The 24543-nt window shown below is 44.7% G+C and overlaps 1 protein-coding gene across 1 annotated transcript in view; it reads right to left on the minus strand.

Moving 5' to 3' along the window:
* ALPK2 (alpha kinase 2) overlaps positions 1–24543 on the minus strand; it is a 74223-nt gene that overhangs the window by 11780 nt on the left and 37900 nt on the right. Inside the window, exons 2-8 of the mRNA XM_023733994.1 lie at positions 20818–24208; positions 14209–14356; positions 10848–10975; positions 10711–10746; positions 7363–7637; positions 5899–5987; positions 2111–2328 (exon numbers count right to left, since the gene is read on the minus strand). Of these exons, the coding sequence (XP_023589762.1) occupies positions 2111–2328; positions 5899–5987; positions 7363–7637; positions 10711–10746; positions 10848–10975; positions 14209–14356; positions 20818–24208 (4285 nt within the window). The remainder of the gene's footprint in view (positions 1–2110; positions 2329–5898; positions 5988–7362; positions 7638–10710; positions 10747–10847; positions 10976–14208; positions 14357–20817; positions 24209–24543) is intronic.

Here is a 24543-nt window from a genome sequence, read left to right on the forward strand (position 1 = left end):
CATCTGCCTGCAGCCTGGCGAGACTATGGACATGTTGCTATTCAGTCTGGTTAGTCAGACAGATGCAATGGGCTCTGCTTTTCGGCCGAACACCTGCGAGCTAAATTAGACACGGCACTTTGGGTGCGCCAGCGAGCATTTTAAAAGCCTCTTTCACAGTTGGTAACTAATTCATCTCATTCTTTCAAAGCTTTTAACAACGAGAACATATGTAGAAATGCTTCACATAGCTTTTATTACAGGATCTGTGCTTTAAAAAAAAAAAAAGAAAAAAGACACCAAATTGCAAAAGCCCTCTTTGGACATCTTGTTTCATGGCAAGTTGTATTTAAAAATCACAGCTCTATTTTCTAAGCTGCATATAAGTCTGATTTTAAAAAGTCATTTGGCAAGAGGTCCTTGAAATTGGGGGATTGCTTTCCTTTGCTTCTCACAATTACCAGATGTCACTTGTAGTTTAGAAAAATAGAGTATAATTTTTTAAATGAAATGTCTCTTTTGGTTTAATAATTTTGCCAGCAATTCAACCGATGTTATTAAAGGCCTCTATAGGATAATAATTTGAATTCTAGTGTGCAGCCATTAAATGGAGCTAGGGATAACAGTAATTTACAGGTTGTTTCTGATGGAAAGAAGGTTGGCAGCAGTAGGAGTTCGTTCTCCAGAATTTGAGTTCTTGGATCTTTTGGGTGATGGCTTCTTAAAAGTCCACTGGTGGCCTCACTAGCGTACAGACCCCAGGGACAAGTCACAGGCTCAGCATTCATCCCACAAACCTGCAGGAACTGGCACTGTCATGGATTGAATTGTGTCCCCCCAAAATATCTGTCAACTTGGCTGGGTCATAATTCCCACTATTGTATGATTGTGTAATCTGATGTGATTTCCTTATGTGTTGTAAACTCTTATCACTATGATGAGGTTATATGTGATTTCCTTATGTGTGTAAATTCTATCACTGTGATGAGGTTATACTGATGAGGTTTACGAGGTTAGTGTCTTAATCCAATCTCTTTTGAGATATAAAAGAGAGAAGCAAGCAGAGACACATGGGAACCTCATACCACCAAGAAAGCAGTGCCGGGAGCAAAGCGTGTCCTTTGGAACTGAGGTTCCTGAGCAGAGAAGCTCCCAGACCAAGGGAAGACTGATGACATGGACCTTCCTCCAGAGCCGATGAAGCAAGCCTTCCCCTGGAGCTGACACCCTGAATTTGGACTTGTAGCCTACTGGACTGTGAGAGGATAAACTTCTCTTTGTTAACGCCATCCACTTGTGGTATTTCTGTTGGAGCAGCACTATGTGACTAAGACAGGCACCATTCTGGAAATAAGCAAATGCCACCAGGGAGGTGGTAACTGTTAAGAGTCTGAGAGGTTGATGGTTGAGTCTGGGGTCTTTCTGTTTTTTGATCCTAATCTCAGTGTCTCTGTACAATTTTAAAAGGTGGTGATTACTTACAGAATGAATGTGCTATCTTGTGCCACAATGACAATAAAAAGCATTTTCACAGCACGAAGAGTAAAGAAGCACTCCCATGAGACACTGGGCCAGCACCTTAAACTGAACACGCATATTACAGAGAGATGGACTGTCCCACTGCAGTTGTTGACTCACTCCTGGAAGTGAAACTAGCTGTGCATATGCTCCAGGGTATTGCTTTTCAGTGGAAAAATGATATTTAATACAAAATTAACTGTGAATAGGAAAAGATGGAGAGCACATCAGCAATGGCACAGCCAGAGTCTAATTATAATAGGTAGCTGTCAGTTAAGACCATATTTTTTTGTAACTATACGTGTGGCAATGAAGCCTCTTCAATGGATTTTCATATATACTTCTGAGTTTGTGCCTACTGGGGAGATAACAATAAAGTCAATCTTTGGTTACCTGTTGTAATGGGAAGGCACTATTAGAATGTACTTTATGACTCTATCAGGCTGGTCATTTTAGGACCCTTTGTCAAAACTTGTTTCTGACAAGACATTAGTAACACCTTCTGCTGGTGACAGTGCTTAGAGGCATCATGGAGTTGCCCCAGCAGGCCTCTCCTCGCTCTCCTCCCCATTCCCAGGAACCACCCAGGCTCAGGTCAAGCTACCCTCCTCACCCTGCATGTCCGTGACCAGGAGGCAGCCACTTGTTTTCTGGTATACCCAGTGCTGGAAAGTGCAGCATTTCTGACCAGCCTCCGACTCTCTTCTCAAGAAGTTTATTTCCTTTCCATCCCGGATGGAATACTTTACAAATTCCCCAATCAGCTCCTCCTCCACTGTCGCATAAGGGATGTTGTTCTCAGGCCGATGGATAAGAAAGATAGGAATGATCCTGGTGGGGAAGAGAATGTGGACACATCAAGTCCTCAGTTGGGAAGACAGATTTCAGATGCATTCTACTCTCACCTGGAGCAGCAGGGAGCTGCAGAATCAATCCCTGCATTCCATTAGATTTAGCCTAAAATTCTCTCCAATGATTACTCAATGAGTAAGAAGATACGTTTCTTTCTTTTCCAGAGTTGGCTAGGGATTTCTCCTTGAAATGGAGTTTAATTGTTCATGAATAATCTGCATTATAATCATATCTCAGTGACCATTGGTCAGATGACTATAATCCAATCATACATCCATACATCCACCCAACCATGCATCTATGCATCCATCCATCCATGTGTCCATCTATCCATGCATCCATCCACCATCCATGCATCCATCCACCTATCTATGCATCGATGCATCCATTCATCCATCCATCCACACAGCCATACATCTATGCATCATTTGTGCATCCATCCATCCATTCATCCATCTACTCAACCATGCATCCATGCAGCCATCCATCTATGCATCCACCCATCCACCCACCCACCCTTCCTTCCTTTTTTCCATTCATTCAACAAATATTTATTAAGTGGCTTCTGTTTCAGACAATTCCAGAAATTGTTCCAGAAAACACCTATCTATATATATATATATATAACAGAGGTTCTGCCCTCATGAATCTGATGTTTAAATGAAGTTGACAGAAAATAAACAAGTAAGTGTATAGAATATCAGACAGTATTAAATGCTATGTGAAACTACAGCAGTGGAAAGGAGATGGGCAGTGCAGGGTAGGGGAAGGGACTGCTATTTTATACAGGGAGGTCAGAGGAGGCCTTGCTAAGTGATAAAATGACCTGTGGGCAAGGATTTGCATAAATCTGTCCCACCCACTACTCATGGGTAGAAGAACTATGTGAAGTTCTACAGTAGGGGTCAGCAAACCATTGCCTACAGGTCAAATCCAGCCCTGTGCCTGTTTTCATACAGTCCACAGCCAAGAATGATTTTTACAAGTGAACATTTGCAATCAATTTGATCATAGAGGATACTAACTCTGAACCCCAAATAAGCAAAATGTTAATTAGAAAAAAATGCTCTTCTTCTGACTAATAGACCTGTATTACAAAAATTGTACTCAATTATTATTATGTTTCAAATTTTTTCAATAAAAAATTGTGGAAGTTGGTTTTCACTCTTGTTACGGAAGTATTTACATAATAGCCTTGATTTTGCCTCTTGGCCCTCAAAGCCTAAAACATTTACTTTCTGACCCTTTACAGAAAAAGTTTGCCAACCTTGCTCTATAGGACATAAAAGTCTCAAGACTTGTCTTCTCTTGATTAGTATCTTTTGAACTCCATTTCCTCTCTTGTTCCTCAAGGCTACAAACATGCTCACATCTCCCCATCCTTAAAAATCACCACCACCACCTTCCTTGGATGGAGCTTCCCTCTTCCCTCTCCAGATTTTATTCCTGTTTCTCTTGTTTCTTTCACTTATTGAAAAGGTAGCCTCCATTTGTGTCCTTGGCCTCAATTCTAATTCCCTCCTTAACCCATTACCCTCATTTGACAAAACTCCACTTGTAAAGGGCACCCATTCTGATGGCCTCTAGTTACTCCAGGGACCCTTCTGCAGCAGCTGACATGGTTTATCCCTTTTTCCCTCTGGAACCACTCTCTTCCCTTGGCTTTGGGGATAGTGCCCTCTACTGGCTGTTGTGCCACTGCTATAGTTTCCTAGCATTAGCCGACACCTACTCCTCTGAAGTGGAGCCCTGGTGGTGCAGTGGTTAAGAGCTCAGGCTGTTAACCAAAAGGCTGGCAGTTCAAACCCACCAACTGCTCCTTGGAAACACTATAGGACAGTTCTACTCTGTCCTGTAGAGTCACTATGAGTCAAAATCGACTTGACGGCAATAGATTTTTTTCGTTTACTCTTCTGAACACTTACTCTGACTCCTGAATGCTCATGTTTCTCAAAGTTCCATCCCTGGTCCTCTTCTCTTCTTGCTCTACACACTCTACCTGGATGATTCTGCCATTTCCACAGCTGCAGCCACTATCTATCTGCTGAGGACCAACAAATCCAGCTCTCTGGTTTCGTTCTCTTCTTTAAGCTCCAGGCTTCTATGACCAATTGTCTACTAAAGTTTGATGAACCAGAGATGTCATAAACCTCAAACATGACATATGCAAAACTTATGATTCATTTTGCCACCCACCTATATGATTCTTCTCCCTGAGTTCTGTATCTTGAAATGACAGCATCGTCTACCCAGTCTCCTAAGTTAGAAACCTTGGATTCATATTCAACTTTCTGTCCCTTCTGTACTCTCTACATCATTAATAATTATTAATTGCCTCTCTGACTTCACCTCCTACCACTCTACCCCTCACTTGGGTCCAGGCACACTGGCTTTCTTCTGCATCTTGAACATGTCAAGCTCTCTACCCCCCTGGGCCTTTGAACTAGCAAGCTCTTGGCCCAGAACACTCTTTCCTCAGATCTTTACCTAAGCTGGCTCCTTCTCATCATTTTAATCTTAGATTAAATATGATCGCCTCAGGAAGGCCTTTTCTGATCACTCAAAACGTCAAGGAAGATCCTGACATATCATCATATCTTATTTTTATCAGAGGACTAATCATTTCCTGATACCTCTTGTTCTTTTGTATTTGCTGGTTATTTAGACAATGTAATATCCATGGAAGTAGAAACCTTTTTCTCTTTAATATGGTTGTTGCTACACTGTTAGGTGCCCTCGAGTCGGCTCCAAGTCATAGCAACCCCATGTATTACAGATGAAACACTGCCTGGTCCTGTGCCATCATCACAATAGTAGGTATATTTGAGCCCATTGGTGCAGCCACTGTGTCAATCCATCTCATTAAGGGTCTTCTTTTTTGCTGGCCCTTACTTTACCAAGCATAATGTCCTTCTCTAGGTATTGGTCCCTCCTGATGATGTGTCCAAAGTAAGTGAGACAAAGTTTTGCCATCCTCTTAAGAGAATTCTAGCTGTACTTCCTCCAAGACAGATTCGTTCATTCTTCTGGTCAAAAAACCAGACCGGTTGCCATCGAGTCAATTCTGACTCATAGAGACCCTCTAGAACTGAGGAGAACTGCCCTATAGGTTTTCCAAGGAGCTACTGGTGGATTCGTACTGCTGACCTTTTGGTTAGCAGTCACAGCTCTTAACCACCGTGCCAAATTCTTTGCCAACACCGTAATTCAAGTGTGCCCATTCTTCAGTCTTCCTTTTTCATTGTCCAGCTTTTGCATAAATATTGTAGATACAGCTATTGAATGAATCAAGCCATCCGTCTATTTATCTATCCACCCATACAGGCATACATACATGCATGCATACGTTTATTCAAAAAATATTTATCGAGTACCTCTTTGCAAGCCTCTGGAGCCCCAACATGAACAGGATAGCAGCCATGTGTGCCTTCTCGGAGGTTACAGAAAGACCAAATGAAACACTTGTCCTACTGGTCCTTCTCACCCTTTCATCCCTCTAAGTCTTCAAAAAGTTAGGGTTAGCAATACCAGACAGGTAAACACACTTACTCAGGTACTTCTCCAAAGCCTTCTAGAGGCTGTGCTTCAGCAGCATAGATCTTGGCATAGTGTCTGGCAGTATTTTGAACATAGCATTCCTGTATCATTGAATACATAGGAAATCCAAGTTATTAGAAGAAATTCAGAGAGCTGCCTGGTAAGGCTAATCGGGAGATTTCCCAATATAGGTCATGCCTATCGATTCCCAAACCTACCCCCTGGTTGGGATCGTAGGAGCAACAACTATTGCAACATAGAGTTGGCCACTTGTGGAGGAGCTCTGAGCCCTGAAGAAACTGTCCCAGGCGAAGGTCAAGTGGTCTCCACAGTCAGGTGTCCATGAATCATAACATTCTAGAACCAGCATGGCTGACGTTCACCCCTGAGCTAAGGTGACTGAACCCTTGATAAGATGTCAGGTAAAGCACAGGGCTGGTGGCCAGCTGGGTTTCCCCACCTAAGATTCCTTTTCAAAGGTGTAATTTGAGTAGTAAACAATGAACCCTTTGACAAGATTGTTGGCTTAGAAAAAGCAAGCTGGATTCTGCTTCCTAGTCTGTGGGGCCTTTCAGAGTAGCAGTCTAGATGCTGGGGGATTTTCCATGACTGGGCCAGATGGTATGTGAGTGAAAGAAAAGAAAAAAGAGAAGTGCACTCAGAGGAGAAAGGAATACACCCGGCAAAATCCTGTACTGGAGAGGAGGGGCTGTCTTCACGAGCACAAAGTCTCCGATGAAATTGCCACATTTGAGAGAATCGTGGATGGTTAATGCTTGACGGTACCCAAGAGATTCATTTAAGTCTAACCTATTCATTTTATGTGTTAAAAAAGAGAGGCACACAGTCAAAGCTGGTCCCAGCTCTCCTCACAGCTTGGCCAGTGCTGGTACGGATCAAGGTAGATGGAGACTATAGCTCATGCTCTCCTCCCACCCCTCAAGACTTCTGTGACTCAATAACATAGGTAGAAGTGTGGGAACTTAGCTAGAGACTTGGAACAATATCCCTGACTAACTTACAGGCTGACATTAAACTGGACAAATTCTAACCCTTCTGAACTCTCACCCTCCACCAAAACAAACCAAACTAAAACACTCCAGAAACACCTTAGGGGTGTGGGTCTTGGCATACAATTTAGCTTAGAACCCCCACTTTCCATACCATCCTGTGTCAAAGGAGACTCATACTCCCAGGGATCCCATGGGACTTCTGAGGAACAGGAATGACCCCAGGTCCAGGTCAGACCTGGTGAGGTGTCTCCAGACAACTGGCTGGTGTGAGGCCGAGAAATTACTCCTGAAGACTGAGAAGTGATTTCCACCTTACTCCAGTGAATGGAATAACTCCAGTGGATCTTCACTCCATGGACCCCTTATAACCACACTCCCAGCAACTGCAAGTCTAATTTTCACCTCATGTTACCATGGGTCTCTCTCACACCTGAAGTGACACATTTTGGGCAGGCGGACCTACCTGGGCAGCGAGCTTGTAGTTCCGCTGGATGAGTTCATCATTGTTTCTGGTCCCATAGGTGAGGGCGTTGTGTACTTTGAGCACGCAGGCGTGGCCGGGCTTGAACACAGGTGTGAGGCCCTGCATCACTGTGCTGCGGAAGGCCTTGCGGTGGACCCCTTCCCCAAAATGCAGCTCCTCCGTGGCAATCTGACCCCGCAGGCTGCCCCCAAAGTAGCTGTCACTGAGGAAGTCTTCTTTGAAGATGAGCTGGCTGAATTCAATCTCTTCACATCCTAAAACACAGCACAGCTTTACTTAGAATATCCCCTAATCCTTCTCCTTAGCTAATTAATATCCCTACAAAGGGACAATGACAAGGTTGACCTGTAAATCCTAAAACCAGTTGTTGTGGAGTCCATTCTGACTCATGGAAACCCCTTGTGTGTCAGAGCAGAATTGTGCCCCAGAGGGTTTTCAATGGCTGAATCTAGGAAAGAGAAGAACATGGCTGCTCGAGTCTAGAATTGTGAAGAAGGTGAACTTTTCTTTGAAACAACAGGATCCAGCCATTGCTATGACTGAGACTCCAAGCTGCCTAACATATCCGTGACAGGCGGCTCTATGAGAAAGAACCAGCAGAGTCATTGGAATTGATCCTATAGAGATATGCATATGAGTGTTGGTGTCTCAAGACACTTTGCGAAGGTTCTTTGCTACACCCATAGTTGTGAAATCCAAATCCTAAAAAGAGGTACACAGAGAGACCAGGGGGCGCCTGCAGTCACTGATGGCAAAGACTGCTTAGAAGTAGAGAAAAGCACCCCCCAAATATATTCATAATATGTAATAACATTGTTAATTTGGGCTAGCTTGTGTTTTACTTGGCCTATCATTCATTTTGGGCTTTCCCATGAGCTGAGTTTTATTAGTTTTTTAATTAGAGACTGACTTGTAAAATGTTATTTGTTCCTCCTATAGAGAATTAAATTCATAAAATGCTTACTGAGAGAGGGAAGGAGGAAGGGAAAGAAAGGGAGAAAGAGAGGGAGGGCAAGAGAGACTCCTCCAAATAAAAAAGTTAATAAAGAAGTAATTTTAAGCTTCTTCTGAAGTTGCAAGGGGAGGGAGATGCCAGGTATGGCCTCCCCAGCCTGCTGAGTCATTGAAACTGATAACCCCAAGACACAGTGGAGTCAGGAGCTGGGGGGTGATGTCATCAGGATCTAGACCCAAACCCTAAGGTTAAAGTCACAGGGGTAAACCAGCAGCACCATTTCCACCAGGGGCTTATCCTGATTAGGTCTCATTCCTGATGGTAAAACCCTGAGAAATGAGTTTATGCAAAACTAAATCAATAAGGCAATAGCAAATGTCTGGATGTGGATGCCAGTCACTGCTAAGATGTTGAGGAAACAGAGTATCTCTTTTCCTTCCAAAAGTCCTTGTGTTTTCTGAAGTGTGAGGAGGGGGATTCTTCTGTATATTCTGACTTTTGGGGCAGTGAAGGCAGAAATGGAGGTGGATTTAAAATTATGCCACAAATATACTGCACGCTGAGAACAGGTATTTAACATTTGAATGGGTTTCTGAAGAGTTCATATTTACAATTATTATTTTGAATAAATACCACAATATGTGCTAGACCGTCTCTAAGTCGAGATCCGAGTTCCTCGCCTTTAACGTACTGGACGTTACTGCATCTCGATTACCTTTATTATTGTGTTTTCACAAAGCTTTCCCCACCTTTTCAGGTGTTCTGTTTGCTTTAAAAATCAGCACATGAGGAAAATCTTTAATATGCTAAACCAATTCGATTATCAGGGTTTTATGCATATCTCTTCTAAAACTGACCAAGGGTCCTTAACGAAACCAGTTGCCTTTGAGCTAACTCCAACTCATGACAATCCCATGTGTGTCAGAGTAGAACTGTGCTCCAGAGGGTTTTCAATGGCTGATTTTTCCGAAGTAGATTCCAGCCCTTTTCTTTTAAGGTGGCTTTGGGTGGACTCAAGCCTCCAACCTTTTGGTCAGTGGCCCAGTGGGTTAACCTCTTCACCACCCAGGGACACTGACCAAGAGTCCTACTCCGCGCTGAAGTTGTGGTAACATGAAGGCAGGTGGTGCTGCAGTGGTCGGCTGTGGCCAGCTGCTTCAGCTCCTGAGGACTGATCATGGGTATCTCTGCCCAGCTCCGTGTTGCGTGATGTCATGTTTAAAATCAGCCATGTGAGAGTATTTACACTATGGAAATGGGAAAACGCTACAAATCAGGGCCTCCCTACACCCCAGCAGGTTGTTAAATATTTTCCAGCACACCTCTGGGTGGACGTGTGTGTGTGTGTGTGTGTGTGTGTGTGTGGAGGTAGGTGTGTATGTGGAGGTGGGCATGTGTGTGTGGAGGTAGGTGTGTATGTGGAGGTGTGTGTGTGTGTGGAGGTAGGTGTGTGTGTGGAGGTGGGTGTGTATGTGGAGGTGGGTGTGTGTATATGGAGGTAGATGTGTGTGCGGAGGTGGGTGTGTGTATATGGAGGTAGGTGTGTGTGTGGAGGTGGGTGTGTATGTGGAGGGGTGTGTGTGTGTGTGTGTGTAGGGGTAATTTCTCCTAAGACAGAATACACGCACCCCACCAAGCTGTATTCATTAGGAGGCCCAGTGCAGTGGCAGCCTGAGGGATCAGGGCTGGGGCTGGGCTGTTGCCCTCCCAGGTAGGCACATGTGCCAAAGGAAAGCACGAGCACCCATCTTTCCTTTTCCTTGAGATGCAAATGAATGGAGTGGTTCTCCTAGACACCTGGCTGTCTTCGGGCATCTGCTCAGCTAGCCAAACTGCAAAGTCCACTCCAGACACCAAACCTGCTGTGGAAAGGCCAGCAGCTAAAAACACCCAAACAGAAGGGCTGAGAGACGGTCCCTCCAACATATCCTCCATGCTCACTCTTAAAGAAGTCTCGCCCCAAACTCCCCTCCACCTGTTCACAACACCTACGCTGCTGCAGTCTAATCTCTTCCATATTCAGAGCCTAATGAAATTCTAATATGAAGTGTGGGCCTGAAAAGCAGGTTGAAATGACTCATGAATAGTCATTCCTTTTTCTAGTTGTTCCTGAGCTCTCTCCTAACCAGGAGCCCTGGTGGCGCAGTGGTTAAGCATTCGGCTGCTAACCCGCCGCTACTTGGAAACCCTATGGGACAGTTCTACTCTGTCCTATAGGGTCACCATGAATCCGAATCGACTCGACGGCAATGGGTTTTGGTCTCCTACTTAGTTATTAGAGTCCACTCAAACATTGCCTCTACCATCTGCTCCAGGTACTAGTTGATGCTTTGGGGTGAGCCCGTTTGCTCTGACAGGCCAGTGTGGCTTACCTTTAACATCCTGGTGCCTTGAGAGCTGTTTGAGAACTAGAAGAAGACAAAGAAGAGAGTGGCTTCAGGACAACTGTACGCTCTGAACTGCGAGAGGCCAGCTGGCTTTCACTGGAAACCAAAAACCTGGGGTTTACCTTCAGCTGTGAGGTTAAATTCAGCCGTCGCTTTTCCATAACTGTTCTTGATGCAGCAGTAATAGAAGCCCTGGTCCTTCTGACTGGCTTGAAAAATGGCCAGGGAAAGAGTGGAGTGGTCACCTGCACTGTAATGGGGACATCAACACTCATAAGTTTCATCGTTTTAAAGCTGCGTTTTTCTAATGTACTTAAAGGAGAAAAAACTGATGCTTCCCCGCCCTGATGTTTTCAGCCGGTGAGCTGGCTAAAGGACAAGATCATCATAATAATTATAATACATATATCACATTATTTTATCGTATAGTATATAACAGTGGGCCTTCTCCATGAAAGAAAACTACTCTCTAAGTCCCAAATAGTTCAGTTCAGTATTTGTTGAGCATCTGCTATGTGTCCAGTACTGGGGGATTCAATGATTTTTTTTTTAAGGCACAGTCATTGCCCTTGAGGGTCCCCAATCTGGGAAGAGATGGACAAAAGAAAACACCAACATAAACTGTGGAAAGTGAAAAGAAGGGATCTTGCGCCTTTGTGAATCAACAGGGAGAAGCTCAGTTTCTCATCCTGTTACCCTCCAAGGGGTGAATTGCTTTGTTTTTATGAAAGCAATGGCCCACGTGCACAAAGGGCTAGACGGGAGTGGAGCTCAGCTGAGGAGACAAATGCAGAGGGAGGCTCTGCCAGGAGTACGGTCAGAGTAATACTGCCCAGAACCAAACCGGCTGGAGGGAGAAGGTACTCTGGAAGACCCCCTCATCCTTTTCCAGCCCCAGAGAACCCCGATGGGATGGGCAGCACTGCTGCACACCATCCAGTCTGGGCTGAGAGGTTCCTGGGTTGTCCTTCCCACAGCCATCCAGTGAGAAACTGCTTCAACGGCAGCCAGCACGTCACTCACTGGTTGTCCAGCAGAAATGATGCGACCTGTGCTCCAAGACTTTGCTCCCTGCCCAGAGTGGAGAGTGGTTCCAAGAAAGCAGTGATGGCCAAGGTAAGACTAGAGGGTGCCAGATTGAGATCCTCATGGAGCCAAGACCTACCACTTCACACAAACACTCAGAGCAAGCAAGCGCTCTTCTTCTCGGCTTCCTCAGAGGATAACAGTCTTGCCCTAGCCACTGGAAAGCGTTCTGACACATGATTGCCAAACTTTAGCCTGTTGAAGAAAAGTATCCCAAACCTGGGGACAAAGGCAAGAGGAAGGCCGCATGTCCTTTGTATGCCACTGTTTAACAGGCTTCCCCCAAAATTACTTAATTATAAAAGAACACTCCAGTTCTCAATTTTGCTATTTACTACCTAAATAGAACCCACTCGTTGTGAGGTTACATGTGAACTTCTAGGCTTCTGTTTATTAAAAAAGATAACCCCCAGGTTTATTATCTATTAAACATGTTAGCTAGTGTTGTATCTATTTGCAAATTTCTTTCAGCCTTCCTTTGCCTGACTGATCATCTAAATCCCCATTCCTCAAATGCTCCTTGTTCCCTCGTTAATTAATGAGCTGAAGACCTTTGTGACACGTTCATATTTATTTGCTTGAGAGATTTCAACTTTTTGAAAAGAATACCTTGGCAAGACAGTGAGAGATTTTGTGAAGGGACATGTAAAAGGAAACATTCAACTGGAAGAAGGGTTGAGAGAAACTAGCTTAAACCCACCTGAAATAATACAAATGATTCAACACGCAGAGGAGTTATGACTCCCAAATATTCTCAAGTGTTAGTTAGCACAGAGAAGGCCAATGGGTGCATATAAGACAGTGTCCCAAGGAGAAATGAAGCAAATATCACGAAGAATTTGAAGGCCTTGGCCACGCATTAGTAGGTAGCATGCTTCCTAATGACATATGTTCCCTAGAGGGAGGTTAGGCTTTATAAACACACTGCAACTGGAAAAGGAACCTGAAAGATTGAAGTGCCAGTTCTGAGCTTAGAGCAAGGCTGCATCGTGCTTATAATTGTTCCTGGCTGACAGCTTCGGAAAGTACTTAAAATGAGTAATTAGTACTTCCTTTTTAATAAAGCTGTAGGGAAACGCTTTGATTCAAATTCAAGTCATTGCTTCTCCATTGTAATTCTTCTTAAGCCATACAGAAAGACAAGAAGGCTAATGATAACATTTTTGACATTTTATTATATCACTCACAATCCAGTTAGATTTTCTGGAGTGATGTTATACAAATGAAATGGTAGCCCAAGTCCTTCATAATTGCATTTGGGAAATAATTTTTGGACATCTGTTCCAAACAGACATGTTTAATTAAACAGAAAATTCACAGCTTTTCTCACATTTTCAGTCTACTTGAGACAAGAGTAAGGAGTTGGAACACTTCCCATGAGTCAGGAATTGAACTGGGACCTCCTTTAGCAGGAAGAAGCTTCTAAGGGTTGTGTGAGTTATGCTGGCTTTCACTGAACCAAGGTGATTTGTTTCTAGAATGAGACATACCTCCGTAGGTGTGTCTGATGAAGCTTGAGTTCATCAGTTCACATGAACAAGGATTTATTACCAGGCAGGAAGGTGCTTCAGGAAGCCATTAACCAGATTTATTCAACACAGGGTGTTCTTGGAGACGATTCACACTCTCATCTCTCTCCTCTTCATCTCACCTCTAATATCCTGTTGCTGTTATGCACCATCGAATCGATTCCAACTCACAGTGACCCTGTAGGACAGAGTAGAACTGCCCCATAGGGCTTCCTAGGCTGTGATATTATGGGAAGAGATCGCCAGGTCTTTTCTCTTGCAGAGCTGCTGGTGGGCTCAAACCGCCAACCTTTCAGTTAACAGCAGAATGCTTAACCATTGCGCCACCAGGGCTCCTTTCTAATATCCTAGGGTGTCAGAAATAAACTGTTTTTCCATCTTAGAGACAGCTGCTCGCCACCCTCAATAGCTGTTACTTTTCTGTAATTTTATGGCTTGTTTTATCCTTCGGATTCACCTTCTTAGCTTTGTTTGGTCTTTGGTTAACAGGAATTTATGAAACAGAAAACACACACACAAGAAAAATCCACAGATGTACAGAAGAGCGCTCTTTGACCTTGGGACCACAGAACTTCAGACTATAAGGTCATTTGACATGTTCCCCTTATTTTAAAAACATAATTAAAGATTCCATGATTTCCTAAGGCCACAGAACTCATTGGTGGCGGAGCTAGGGCAAGGACCCACCACTATTTTTCACTGTCCAGACAGCTTTCTTCCATTACTTATTATCCTTGGATACTTTGGGTGAGGTATCTCCGCTTCAATTTTCCTTGTCACTTCTTATAATTTATTATTTTCTTTTAGAACTATGTTGTGACATAAACAAGCAACAACTGTGAAAAGTAACCAGGGGCAAATATCGTACCTTCTCTGCGCTTGGGCTATTGGCTTTGAATCTTTTGTCCACCAGACAGTAGAATCTTCATGAATTTCTGCAAACTGGCAGCTTAATTTTACATTTCCAGAATGGTCGGGGAACATCTCTGCTTGGATCTTTTTCAGTAATATTGGAGCTAGGAACAAGAGATTTGTAGGTCAGTATTATTATAATAGCTACCCAGAGTGTTACAGTGGGCAAAAGTTTTCCCTATTTTATCTCACTTTATTCTCCAACAATCCAAGAAAAGGGGATAATAATTATTATCCCCCATCTATGGGTGAGGAAACTGAGTGTCTGATGGGAGACGTGGCTTGCTTAAACAGCAGGAAACTGAACAGATCAATCTAATATAAAACACACTTTTTCTTTTTTTTTTGTACCTTAGATGAAGGTTTACAGAACAAATAGTTTCTCATTAAACAGTTAGTACACATATTGTTTCATGACGTTCGTTAACAACCCTGTGACATGTCAACGCTCCCCCTTTTCAGTCTTGGGTTCCCTATTACCACCTTTCCTGTCCCCTCCTGCCTTCTAGACCTTGTCCCTGGGCTGTTGTGCCCCATTGGTCTCATTTTCTTTGATGCGGCTGTCTAATCTTCGGCTGAATGTTGAACCTTGGGAGTGACTTCATTACTGAGCTAAAATGTTGTCCAGGGGCCATACTCTCGGGGTATCTCCAGTCTCTGTCAGGCCAGCAAGTCTGGTCTTTTTCTGGAAAATTCACTTTTTCGTACTTAAAATTCTGTAATGCACAAAGTGAAATAAAATTTGCAAGACTTTTTTTTTTTTTTTTTTTTTTTGAGAGTGTAGATGCCTGGTCTAGATGACCTGGGCCAAATAAAGATGCCTTTAAATGATCACCAGATGACTCAGGTAAAAATCAGAGGTTGGGGGTAGGGAATAGAATCAAATCTGAATTATCAAGATAATTGTGGCTAAGACCCCCAAGATGTAAAAGCAAGTCAAGTATAGGTTATTTCCTGAAGAATGTCTCTTTCCCCCTGATTACAGTTGTCTTTGCTGAAGATATTCTAGCGGATTGGAGTGATGTCTGATATCAATCTCACTAGCAAAAGAGAGAGTGAAATAGAGCAAATAAGGAAATGATTCCCCAGGGGTTGGGCTGAGAGCCTTGAACATCACCTCTTTTGCCAGCAATGAGAGCTTGGCATGCTCGGCAAATGTGTAATTAGTCAGGGTAGCCACTGGGTGGCAGCATAAACATTAGAAAAGACAAGGATTGCCACCCAGAAGGTGTACTGCAAGCTTTCTTTCCCTCTGGGATAGAAGACTTAACCAGGTGGTCAGAATAATTTGGTAGGCAGTAAAATCCCTGGGTGGTGCAAACAGTTAAAGTGCTCAGCTGCTCACCAAATGGTTGGAGGTTTGAGTCCACCCAGAGCGCTTCAGAAGAAAGGCCTGGGGTCTACTTCCAAAAAATCAGCCATTGAAAACACTAGGGAGCACAGTTCTACTCTGATACACAGAGTTGCCTTGAGTCAGAATCGAGTCCATGGTAACTGGTTAGTTAAAGATTACTGGAGACGTGGTGTCAGTCTGTCACAAACCAAGCTCCATAACTCTGCAGCCTTTGTAACACATCGTCAAGAAGCATCATATAATCCATGGCCAAGCCAAAAGTCCTCAGTATGGATGCTTTCTTTGCTCTGTTGCCTCAAATTCCACTATGGTGAGATATTTGATGCATTAAATGTGCTTCCCATCCCTCCTGGGTGTCAACAGATACTTGGATAACAAAATGCATATTAAAATCTTCTTCTCTGCCCAGGAAGTGATAAATGAGCTGTTTGGGTAACAAATCCTTCAACCAGAAAGTAGCTGAGGCTCGATAGCTACATTTTAAATTTTAACAATAGTATGGGAGCCAAGTGCACAATTGTGAGACAAAATATACTAAGTGCTCAGTTGGACCTACTGGCTCCTGTCTGAGCTGCACTAGGTGTTCAGGTGCCGTCTCAAACCCTTGGTCCAGAGTCTTGCCCAAGCCTGCCTCCTCATCTGGGCCACATTTCCTCAAAGGCCCTTCCAACACTACACTGCGGCCGTCCTCATGGGTGATTTGGGGATACATAAATGTTCCTATGGAGCCCTGGTGGCACAGTGATTAAGTGTTCAGCTGCTAATCAAAAGGCTGACAGTTCGAATCCACCAGTCGCTCCTTAGAAACCCTGTGGGGCAATTCTACTCTGTCCTATAGGATCGCTATAAGCTGGAATCAACTCAAGGGCAATGGGTTTTTTTTTTCAAATATTCCTAAGGCTGCCACCCCATTCACAACCCATTGTAAGAACTGAAAATAGAGAAAATGGAAGGATGAGGGGAAGGGCATAAAAAGGGCAGCAGAAGTTCACGATGGTCTCTGGGAGACATGAAGCTGGCTTGAACAAGAGGCCCCAAGGCTTTGGAAAGGATCCCTGTTTGTGTGGGACAGAGATAGAAATGTAGTGGAATGAGCCAGGACGAGGCTTGGGAGTACAGCTAGGCTTCTATGTGTATTCTGGCCAGGTGTTGAAGGAAAAGGATAGAGAAGTCCCCTGGTGAACATAAAGCTTCAGTTTTGCTAAGCTTTGAATGTCAAAGACAAAAAACAAAAAACTTGGCTCAGTGTTTGTTTTATTCCTGTCAGAATCATCCAAGACACACGCACGCACGCACGCACGCACGCACGCGCGCGCGCGCATGCCTACCCCACCACATCACTAGCAGGAAGGTGTTAAATCTATGTTCCTTCGGGGATGGCAGGGTGTGGACCAAACTGCAGGTACACGGTCAAGGTGTCACCCAAAGGATCTGAAACTTACTACTGGCCAGAAGCAGCGATGAGGACTCAGGATGCCCTGGGTCTTACAAACACCAAAAGCACCAAAAGGAACAAGAAATTTCTTAGCCTGGTTGTCTCCCTGGTAGCAAGCCTTTTTTTTTAAACAATGAAATTGCTGTGGCTTACTCTGAAAAAAAAAAACAAAAAAAACTTTTGATTGCTTGCTAGTGGAGTAGATTCTGAAAGGAAATGGTCGGTAGATGGAAACCCGTAATGAACAGTGGGCAGGTCACGAGTGAGAAGGAAGGGCAGGCCGTCTGAATGCCGCAGCCTCAACGTTAAACGCCGGAAGACACTCGCGTTTCCTGTTTCTTGTCATCGCCTGTGTTGACGCATGCAGATGAGCGCACACAGCAGATCCTTACTAAATACTCCCTTACTGCATTAATTATCACAACTAATTGCAGTCACCATATAAAAGAGCACAACTTTCATAAATGAATGAATATGCTGGCCAAGCCGTTATTTGCCAAGTCAGGTCGAGAGCCCTGGAGCTGGCTTGTAGTTAGGATGGGGGAGCTGTAATCTTTAAAAAGTGGGTGCCGATGTTCCAGGCACCTGTCTTTCTATCTTTCCTTGCAAAGAAAATCCTCACACAAGAGAGGAGAGGGGCGGCATCCAGTGGCAACGCCTCAGAAGCTGTGAAAGGAAAGGAGGATAGGGTGAAGACAACCCACGTGGGAGCAAACCCAGCGTTGGATGCCCATTTAGGGGCTGACTCGAGAGAGTCACTCAGGTGGACGTTCTCTGTCTGCGTCCTCTCGAAGGGCCTCCACCTTCCACTTGAGGCTCTGGGTTCTTCAGAGAAGAGAGGCTGGGATACAAGAATCACTCGTTCTTCTAATACTAGGTGGGTATCAACCCAGATACAATGATTTTGCATCTGACCTAAGTTCTTAATTTATTTTGTGTGCATAATAGCCTAGGATTTTCCTTGTTTTTCACTGAATGATAATAATAAAACAGTAGCTAACAACTCTGAGGGTTTGTTCTGGGCCAGGCGTCATTCAGATTGCTTTGCATTTTTATACCTTGGAGGTAGCAGAACTGCACTCCCATTTTACAGGTGAGGAAAAAGAGGCACTCAGAGGCTAAGGCATTCGTCCAAGTCTACCCAGTTACTGGCGGAGACCAGATTTGAACCCACACAATCTGGTTCTGAATGGGTGCTGTTCTCAGAACCCACATGCTACAGCTTCTTTCCCCATGGGCCAACACACCTGCCAATATCCCCAGCTCCTCGTCTTTGCCTCTTAACCGACTCCGTGTCCTGGGCGGCAGCATTGTTAACAGTCCGTTACTACCAAATTGGGCTGGAAAAGTCTTTGATACTCTTCTTCTGCTGCCTCTGGCAGGGCCTTCCCAGGATGGGGCCTGCTGCCCTGACTTGTACCTGCTTCACTAGCCCCACATCCTCCCAGAATGCCATATTTTCTGTCTGTGCCGCCCTTAGGTGCTTGGGGAGGCTATGCTGCAAATAAAATCAGACTCTCCAACAGGACCTGACTACCTGGATCATCATTTTTCCCATAGGTAATCTGAATGATTGTGTGCAGAAATTCCAAGTAGATAGCTTCCCCCTGGGCTGCAACCACTTCTGAGGGTCTTTTAAAACACTGCTTCATTCTCTTTAAATATGTTTTAAAACATACATACTAACAATGCCATTGGATACCTCCAAACTCTTCAGAAGGCAGGTTTGTATTTAACCCTGTATGCAACAGGGGACAGGGGCCCAGTTGGTGTGGGTTGGGAATAACAACCACCAGCCCCAAAGGCTGAGGACCCTGGCTAAGCGAGGAGGAACTTCCTCCCGTTGAATTAACGAGGGCTGCAGCATTCTGCCTGCTCCAGCACACACAGACCACGTTACCTCGCTGCAATATTTTCTCTTCTGACTTCTACCATGTTTTCATGGGAAGGGAAAGATGAGCTCTGATATAATAAGAGGCTAAAAATTTTCACGAATTTCTTCAGCCTCAGGTTATAGAAAGGAATTTGGGGCTGAAATGATTCCATGGGCAAAGCAGAAACAATTACAAGGGTTTCGGAGGCTCTAGTGGTCTGAAAAACAAAAAAGAAGGATGTCGCTTTGAGGACTAAGATGCACCTGACCCAAGTCATGGTATTTTCAATCATATGCATGCGAAAACTGGACAATGAATAAGGAAGACGGAAGAATTGATGCCTTTGAATTATGGTGAAGAATACTGAATACACCATGGACGGCCAGAAGAACGAACAAATCTGTCTTGGAAGAAGTACAACCAGAATGCTCCTTAGAAGCAAGGATGGCAAGACTTCGTCTCACATACTTTGGACATGTTATCAGGAGGGGCCAGTCCCTGGAGAAGAACATTATGCTTGGTAAAGTAGAGGGTCAACAAAAGAGAGGAAGACCCTCAATTAGATGGATTGGCACAGTGGCTGCAACAATTGGCTCAAGCATAGTTATGATTGTGAGGGTGGTGCAGGACTGGGCAACGTTTCGCTCTATTGTACATGGGTTTGCTGTGAGTCGGCACCGACTCGACAGCATCTAACAAGTGGTCTGAAACCAGAAACAAGGAGACCCCAGAGGACGTTAGACTCAGGAAAAGAGGAAGGTAAGTTGGAAAAAAATTTTATATCCAAATTTGGAAGAAAAAAATCAAGGTTAAAATTAAGCTATTTTAAATAAAATTTAATGATTAGAGAGGCAAATTCCAAATTGTACCTAAATGTTTGTTTCTTTAAATCTTTCTTAGTGTGTGGTCTATTTAATTATACGAATTAGCTACACGGATTAGTGCTTCTGTTTATCTTTTTTTTAAATTGATTAAGAAACAAAAAAGGACAACCAAACAGAAAGGCATCTTAATTGCGCTCCCTCAGTTAAAATACCTACCTCACATGAGGTCACCATGAGTTGGAATTTACTATCAACTCAATGGCAATGGGTTTGGTTTTTTTGTTGTTGTTGCTTATCAAACCAAACCCAACCTGCTGAGTCAATTCCAACTCATGGCGACCCCATGTGTTACAGAGCAGAACCGCCCTGTAGGGTTTTCTTGGCTGTAATCTTTATGGAAGCAGATGCCAGGCCTTCCTTCCCCTGCACTGTTGGGTAGGTTTGAACCACTAACCTTTATGTTAGTAGTCGAGCGTAAATCGTTTATGCCACCCGGGGACCTAAACATACCTACAAGCAGTCTACATCAGTAGTTCTCAAAGTGTGAACCCCGGATCAGAAACATCAACCTCACCTAGAAATTTGTTACCGATGCAATTTCTTGAGCCCCACCCGAGACCCACTGAATCAGATCTCCGGGTTTGCGGCCATTGCTGTCTAGTCAATTCCGACTCATGCCAAAAAAACCCAAACCTGTTGCCACTGAGTCGATTCCAACTCATAGTTGCACTATAGGACAGACAGAGTAGAACTGCCCCACAGGGGTTCTAAGGAGTGGCTGGTGGATTCGAACTGCTGACCTTTTGGTTAGCTGCTAAGCTCTTAACCACTGCACTACCAGACCCTATATTGGTGGGGTCCAGCAATCTGTAGTTTAACAAGCCCTTCAGGTGATTCTGATGTCCACTCAAGTTTGAGAATGTCCGGCCTATATGTTCAAGCCACTTGGCTGTAACCACAGCATCTATGTCCACCTGGTGGGTGCCCAACAGAACTGCAAAGAACTCAGGAGGGAAGAGAAACTTGGCATCCAGCCTTACCGACCCAAACTAACCAGTATAGAAAGCAACAGTCTCACCTTTTCCTTCTCTTTTGCAAGGTGGCTTTTTTGGGTCTTTCTTCTCATCTGTGCATGATACTGATGCTTCAAGTTTAGGAACCTTTTTAAGAAAGCTCGAGGTCTTTCTGATGTTTTCCTTCTCTTCCAATCTCATTCTCAGGGCTGCTACCCTGGACAGAACTTTCTTCTTTACTCCCTCAGTTATATGTGCACTTCCAGAGGTTTCTTGCTTCTTCTTGGCCTCCTCGGATGCAGTACCTGCTGGCCAGGCCCCTGGAAATTTGCCAGGTTTGGTTGCCACGTGGCTGGGCGTCTCCTCCTCCCTGGACTTTTCCACGCTGCCCAGGGTGGAGCCCGTTTGACAGTGGTCCTGCAGGAACTGAGGAGAGTCCTCTGATACATGTTCTCCTGAAAGGAAGGCCCAAGTCACGGCTGGGGAGCCAGGTGAGTTTAGGGATTTGGTTTTCCCAGTTTGGGGCTCCTCTGTTTTAGATTTCTCGATTTTGTTGCTTGTTGAGAAGTCTGTGTTGCTTCCTTCAGGAGATGAAGTAAAAGGTAATAGTGTAAGACCACTAGGAGAAGGCAGATGTTTAGCACAATCCTTTGAATCAGAAAATACATTTTGATGGTTTCTGGGCTCAGCTACATCATTTTTGGTGATGTCATGAATTTGGCCTGTGGAGTTAGTGTCAACTCCAACAGATGCATGAGTCACTATTGCAAGACAGTTAGAAAGAGGTAAAGTGGGGGAAGTTACCTCTGCTTTGTTGGGTTTGCTTTGTGCAGCCTCCCCAAACTTTCCCTCACTGCCTTCTTGTACTTGGTGTGTGCTGCCTTCTCTAGGAATTACTTCCCCACCTTCATCAGGATGTGGGACTTGCAAAGCGGCAGGTTGGCCTTCCACTTTTGCTTTGTGGTGTTTACTTTGTTCACCCTCCCCTCTCTCACTGTCTTCTTGGTTTTGGTTTATGCTCCTTTCACTTGGAATGGGCTCTCCACTTTCCTTGGGATATGAAACTTGCCAAATGGCAGGTTGGACTTCTACTTTATGGCTCAAGTATCCATCATTCAATTGACTCCCCTCTTTGATGAGCCCAGGTGTGGATTCGGGAGACTCTGGTTGTTCAGCGCTGGCCCACTCCATCACACCTGTTCCATCAATGGGATCTACAGAGGACTCTAGGATTTGAGGGCAGGTTAGCAACTGTTTAAAGAAGGCAGGGTGATCCACCTTGAGTTGGTTTTCCTCCTGGTTTTGACTCATATTGTTAATAGTTTCCTTCCCTCCAGTTTTGGAAGCCTCTAAGAGTAAATTTGTGGTACACGGTTCCTTTTCATCTACGGGGTCCACAGATGACTCCAGGAATCTGAGCTGGCTCAAACACTGGGAAGAAAGATTCCTTCCATCATCACTGCTGGCTGGTTCTTGACGTCCATGGATTTCTCTGTTATTAGCAAGGACTGAGTCAGACTCACACTGAGGACTGCTAGCTGGTGCTGCTATTTCAGAGGAGCCCAGTTCACATACCTTTAGAACTTTAGACATAGCCCAGACCCTGTGAGGAACTACAGGAATGACTTCTGATTCCTTGCACTCAGAATCTGTCACTTGTCTTGGTGGCCAGATCTCTGAAACAGAAGACTCTAGAGTTATAAACTTCAGCTTGTTGCCCAGTTCCCCAGATCCTGATCCACTCTCTTTAGACTTCTCCAGGAGATCTTTAGAGACAGGCAGACCTTTGCTCAGACCCTGACTGTCTTTTTCCACAGTAGCTTCAGCTAGCATGGAGATAATCGTCCCCAGGCCTGAGCTCTGCCCTTTTTCCTTCCTAGAGTTTCCTGGTGAGTGGTCCAAGGGCACCGAGCTTATTTCCTCTTGTGCAGCAGATGTGGCGGGCAAACTTTCTTGGAAATCATTTTCAGAAACAGAACTCTGGTGGGGCAGGCTCTCTGGGTGGAGCCTCTGCTTTGTTTCACTTCCTTTTTCTTGGAAATTCTCTACAAGGCTCCTGTGGGCTGCTCTGTCCACCATCTGGCTCTTCTCTCCAGACTGGTTACCAAGCTGAATAGGGGAGTCACTAAAGAATCCGTCTCCCTCTGAGATCTTGGAGACATAGGCTTGGGTTCCTGCTACACTGGGCACCATGCAAGGCGGCTCCTTCATAGATTCAGCTGTGGAACCATTTAAAATATGACCCCACGGTACACTGGAAGGAAGTTGGAACACATTTTCATCTGGTGTCTGAGGTGAGCTCTCCTCAGTGACATCTGCATGGTTGTTTTCAGCAACTGAAGCAGCAAGGTATTTGGCTGGGTGGACTTTGGTCACAATGGTAATAGCCGATGTGTCTTTACTCTGCCTGGTAGCCTGAAGATCCTCAGTTTTAACAGTTAATGTTGTTGGTTTCTCCTGAGGAAACATCACAATGGAACTATGACTGATTGGCATGTCCATGGTGTCTCTGACACAGGTACTGGAGCTCTCCTCACCTCTTTCTTTGAATTGCAAAAAAGAGTTGTTCTTAGAAGGAAGAGGCTGCCTTTCTTCAAGCCTTCCTGAGTTGCTGGGGCTCAGCCTCTCCTGGTCAGTCGTTCTTATGCAGTCCAACGTGGAGGTGGAATTCTCCCCCTCTGCTATATTGCCCTCTGTGGCACCTTCACAGGCCCCTTGTGAAATGCTCCAGGTGAATGTGCTGAATAAAAGAGGTGGCATGGCTGAGTTTCTATCCTTGCCATTTTCACATGTGGATTGTGGAGGCTCAGAACTTCGTGCATTAAAAAGGACTTCCAGCATCTCATCATTAACAGAACATAAATCAGATGCTTTGATTTGACCACCCACCAGCTCTAAGTCCATGGAGCAAATTTCTTGAGGCAAATGTCTATCAATTGGTGCTCCCACAGAAGAGTCCATGGTATCACAACATGGTCCTCGGCCACCTGCTTCAAAACCCTCCATGCCACCTGCAGCTTCTCTGCCACTTGGCCCATCACACACATTTTCCAGGGTGAGGACGGTATTTTTGGGTTCAGGGGAAGCCACAGAGGGAGGCTTGGGCTCATTGAGGTCAATGCGGCCATCCAGAGGGACACGCACTATGCCCTTCCAGGGGGACACGTATTCGTTACTGGCTTCTGAGATGTTCAGCACATGTTCCAGGCCTCCCCAGGGGCCACTAGATGTGTTGTCTGCTCTGTCCTGGTCTTGTTCTTCATGTTGTGGGCTTTGAGTACAGCTTTCTACCTCCAGGTATTGGGCCAATGACACGTTTTCCTCGTGGATCCCACCAAAGTTGGGGAGGAAGCTCATTGTGGTCCCAGTGGGTGAGGACTCCTTCCCAGCAGGCTCCACAGACACTGGCATCTGGCTGAGAGAGACTTTCTCCCCAACTCTCTCCTGAATTTGCACCTAGGAAGATGGAAAGCGATATTGAGAGAACTGTTTGTTCCTAGAGAGCCCACAGTGGGTCATAACTGCAATCCCCAGAGTGTTAATCCTCAGTGAAGGTAATAACAGACAGGAGGAGCACGGATGACTGAAATCCAAACATTAATCCCCAAACGCACTTTAGCTCTTACAGACTTCCTGCAGAACTGCAAATTTAGACAACTGTGTGTTCCAGGAGCCTTGGTCAAATTCCCCGTTATAAGTAAAAAGCCTCCTGGCAATCTTAGTTTATATCATTACTTTTTCTCTCTTTCTCAGAAAAAAAGATAGAAATTACAAATCGAATGTTAACTATT

This window comes from Trichechus manatus, unplaced genomic scaffold (genome assembly GCF_000243295.1).
Source record: "Trichechus manatus latirostris isolate Lorelei unplaced genomic scaffold, TriManLat1.0 scaffold00063, whole genome shotgun sequence".
NCBI lineage: Eukaryota > Metazoa > Chordata > Mammalia > Sirenia > Trichechidae > Trichechus > Trichechus manatus.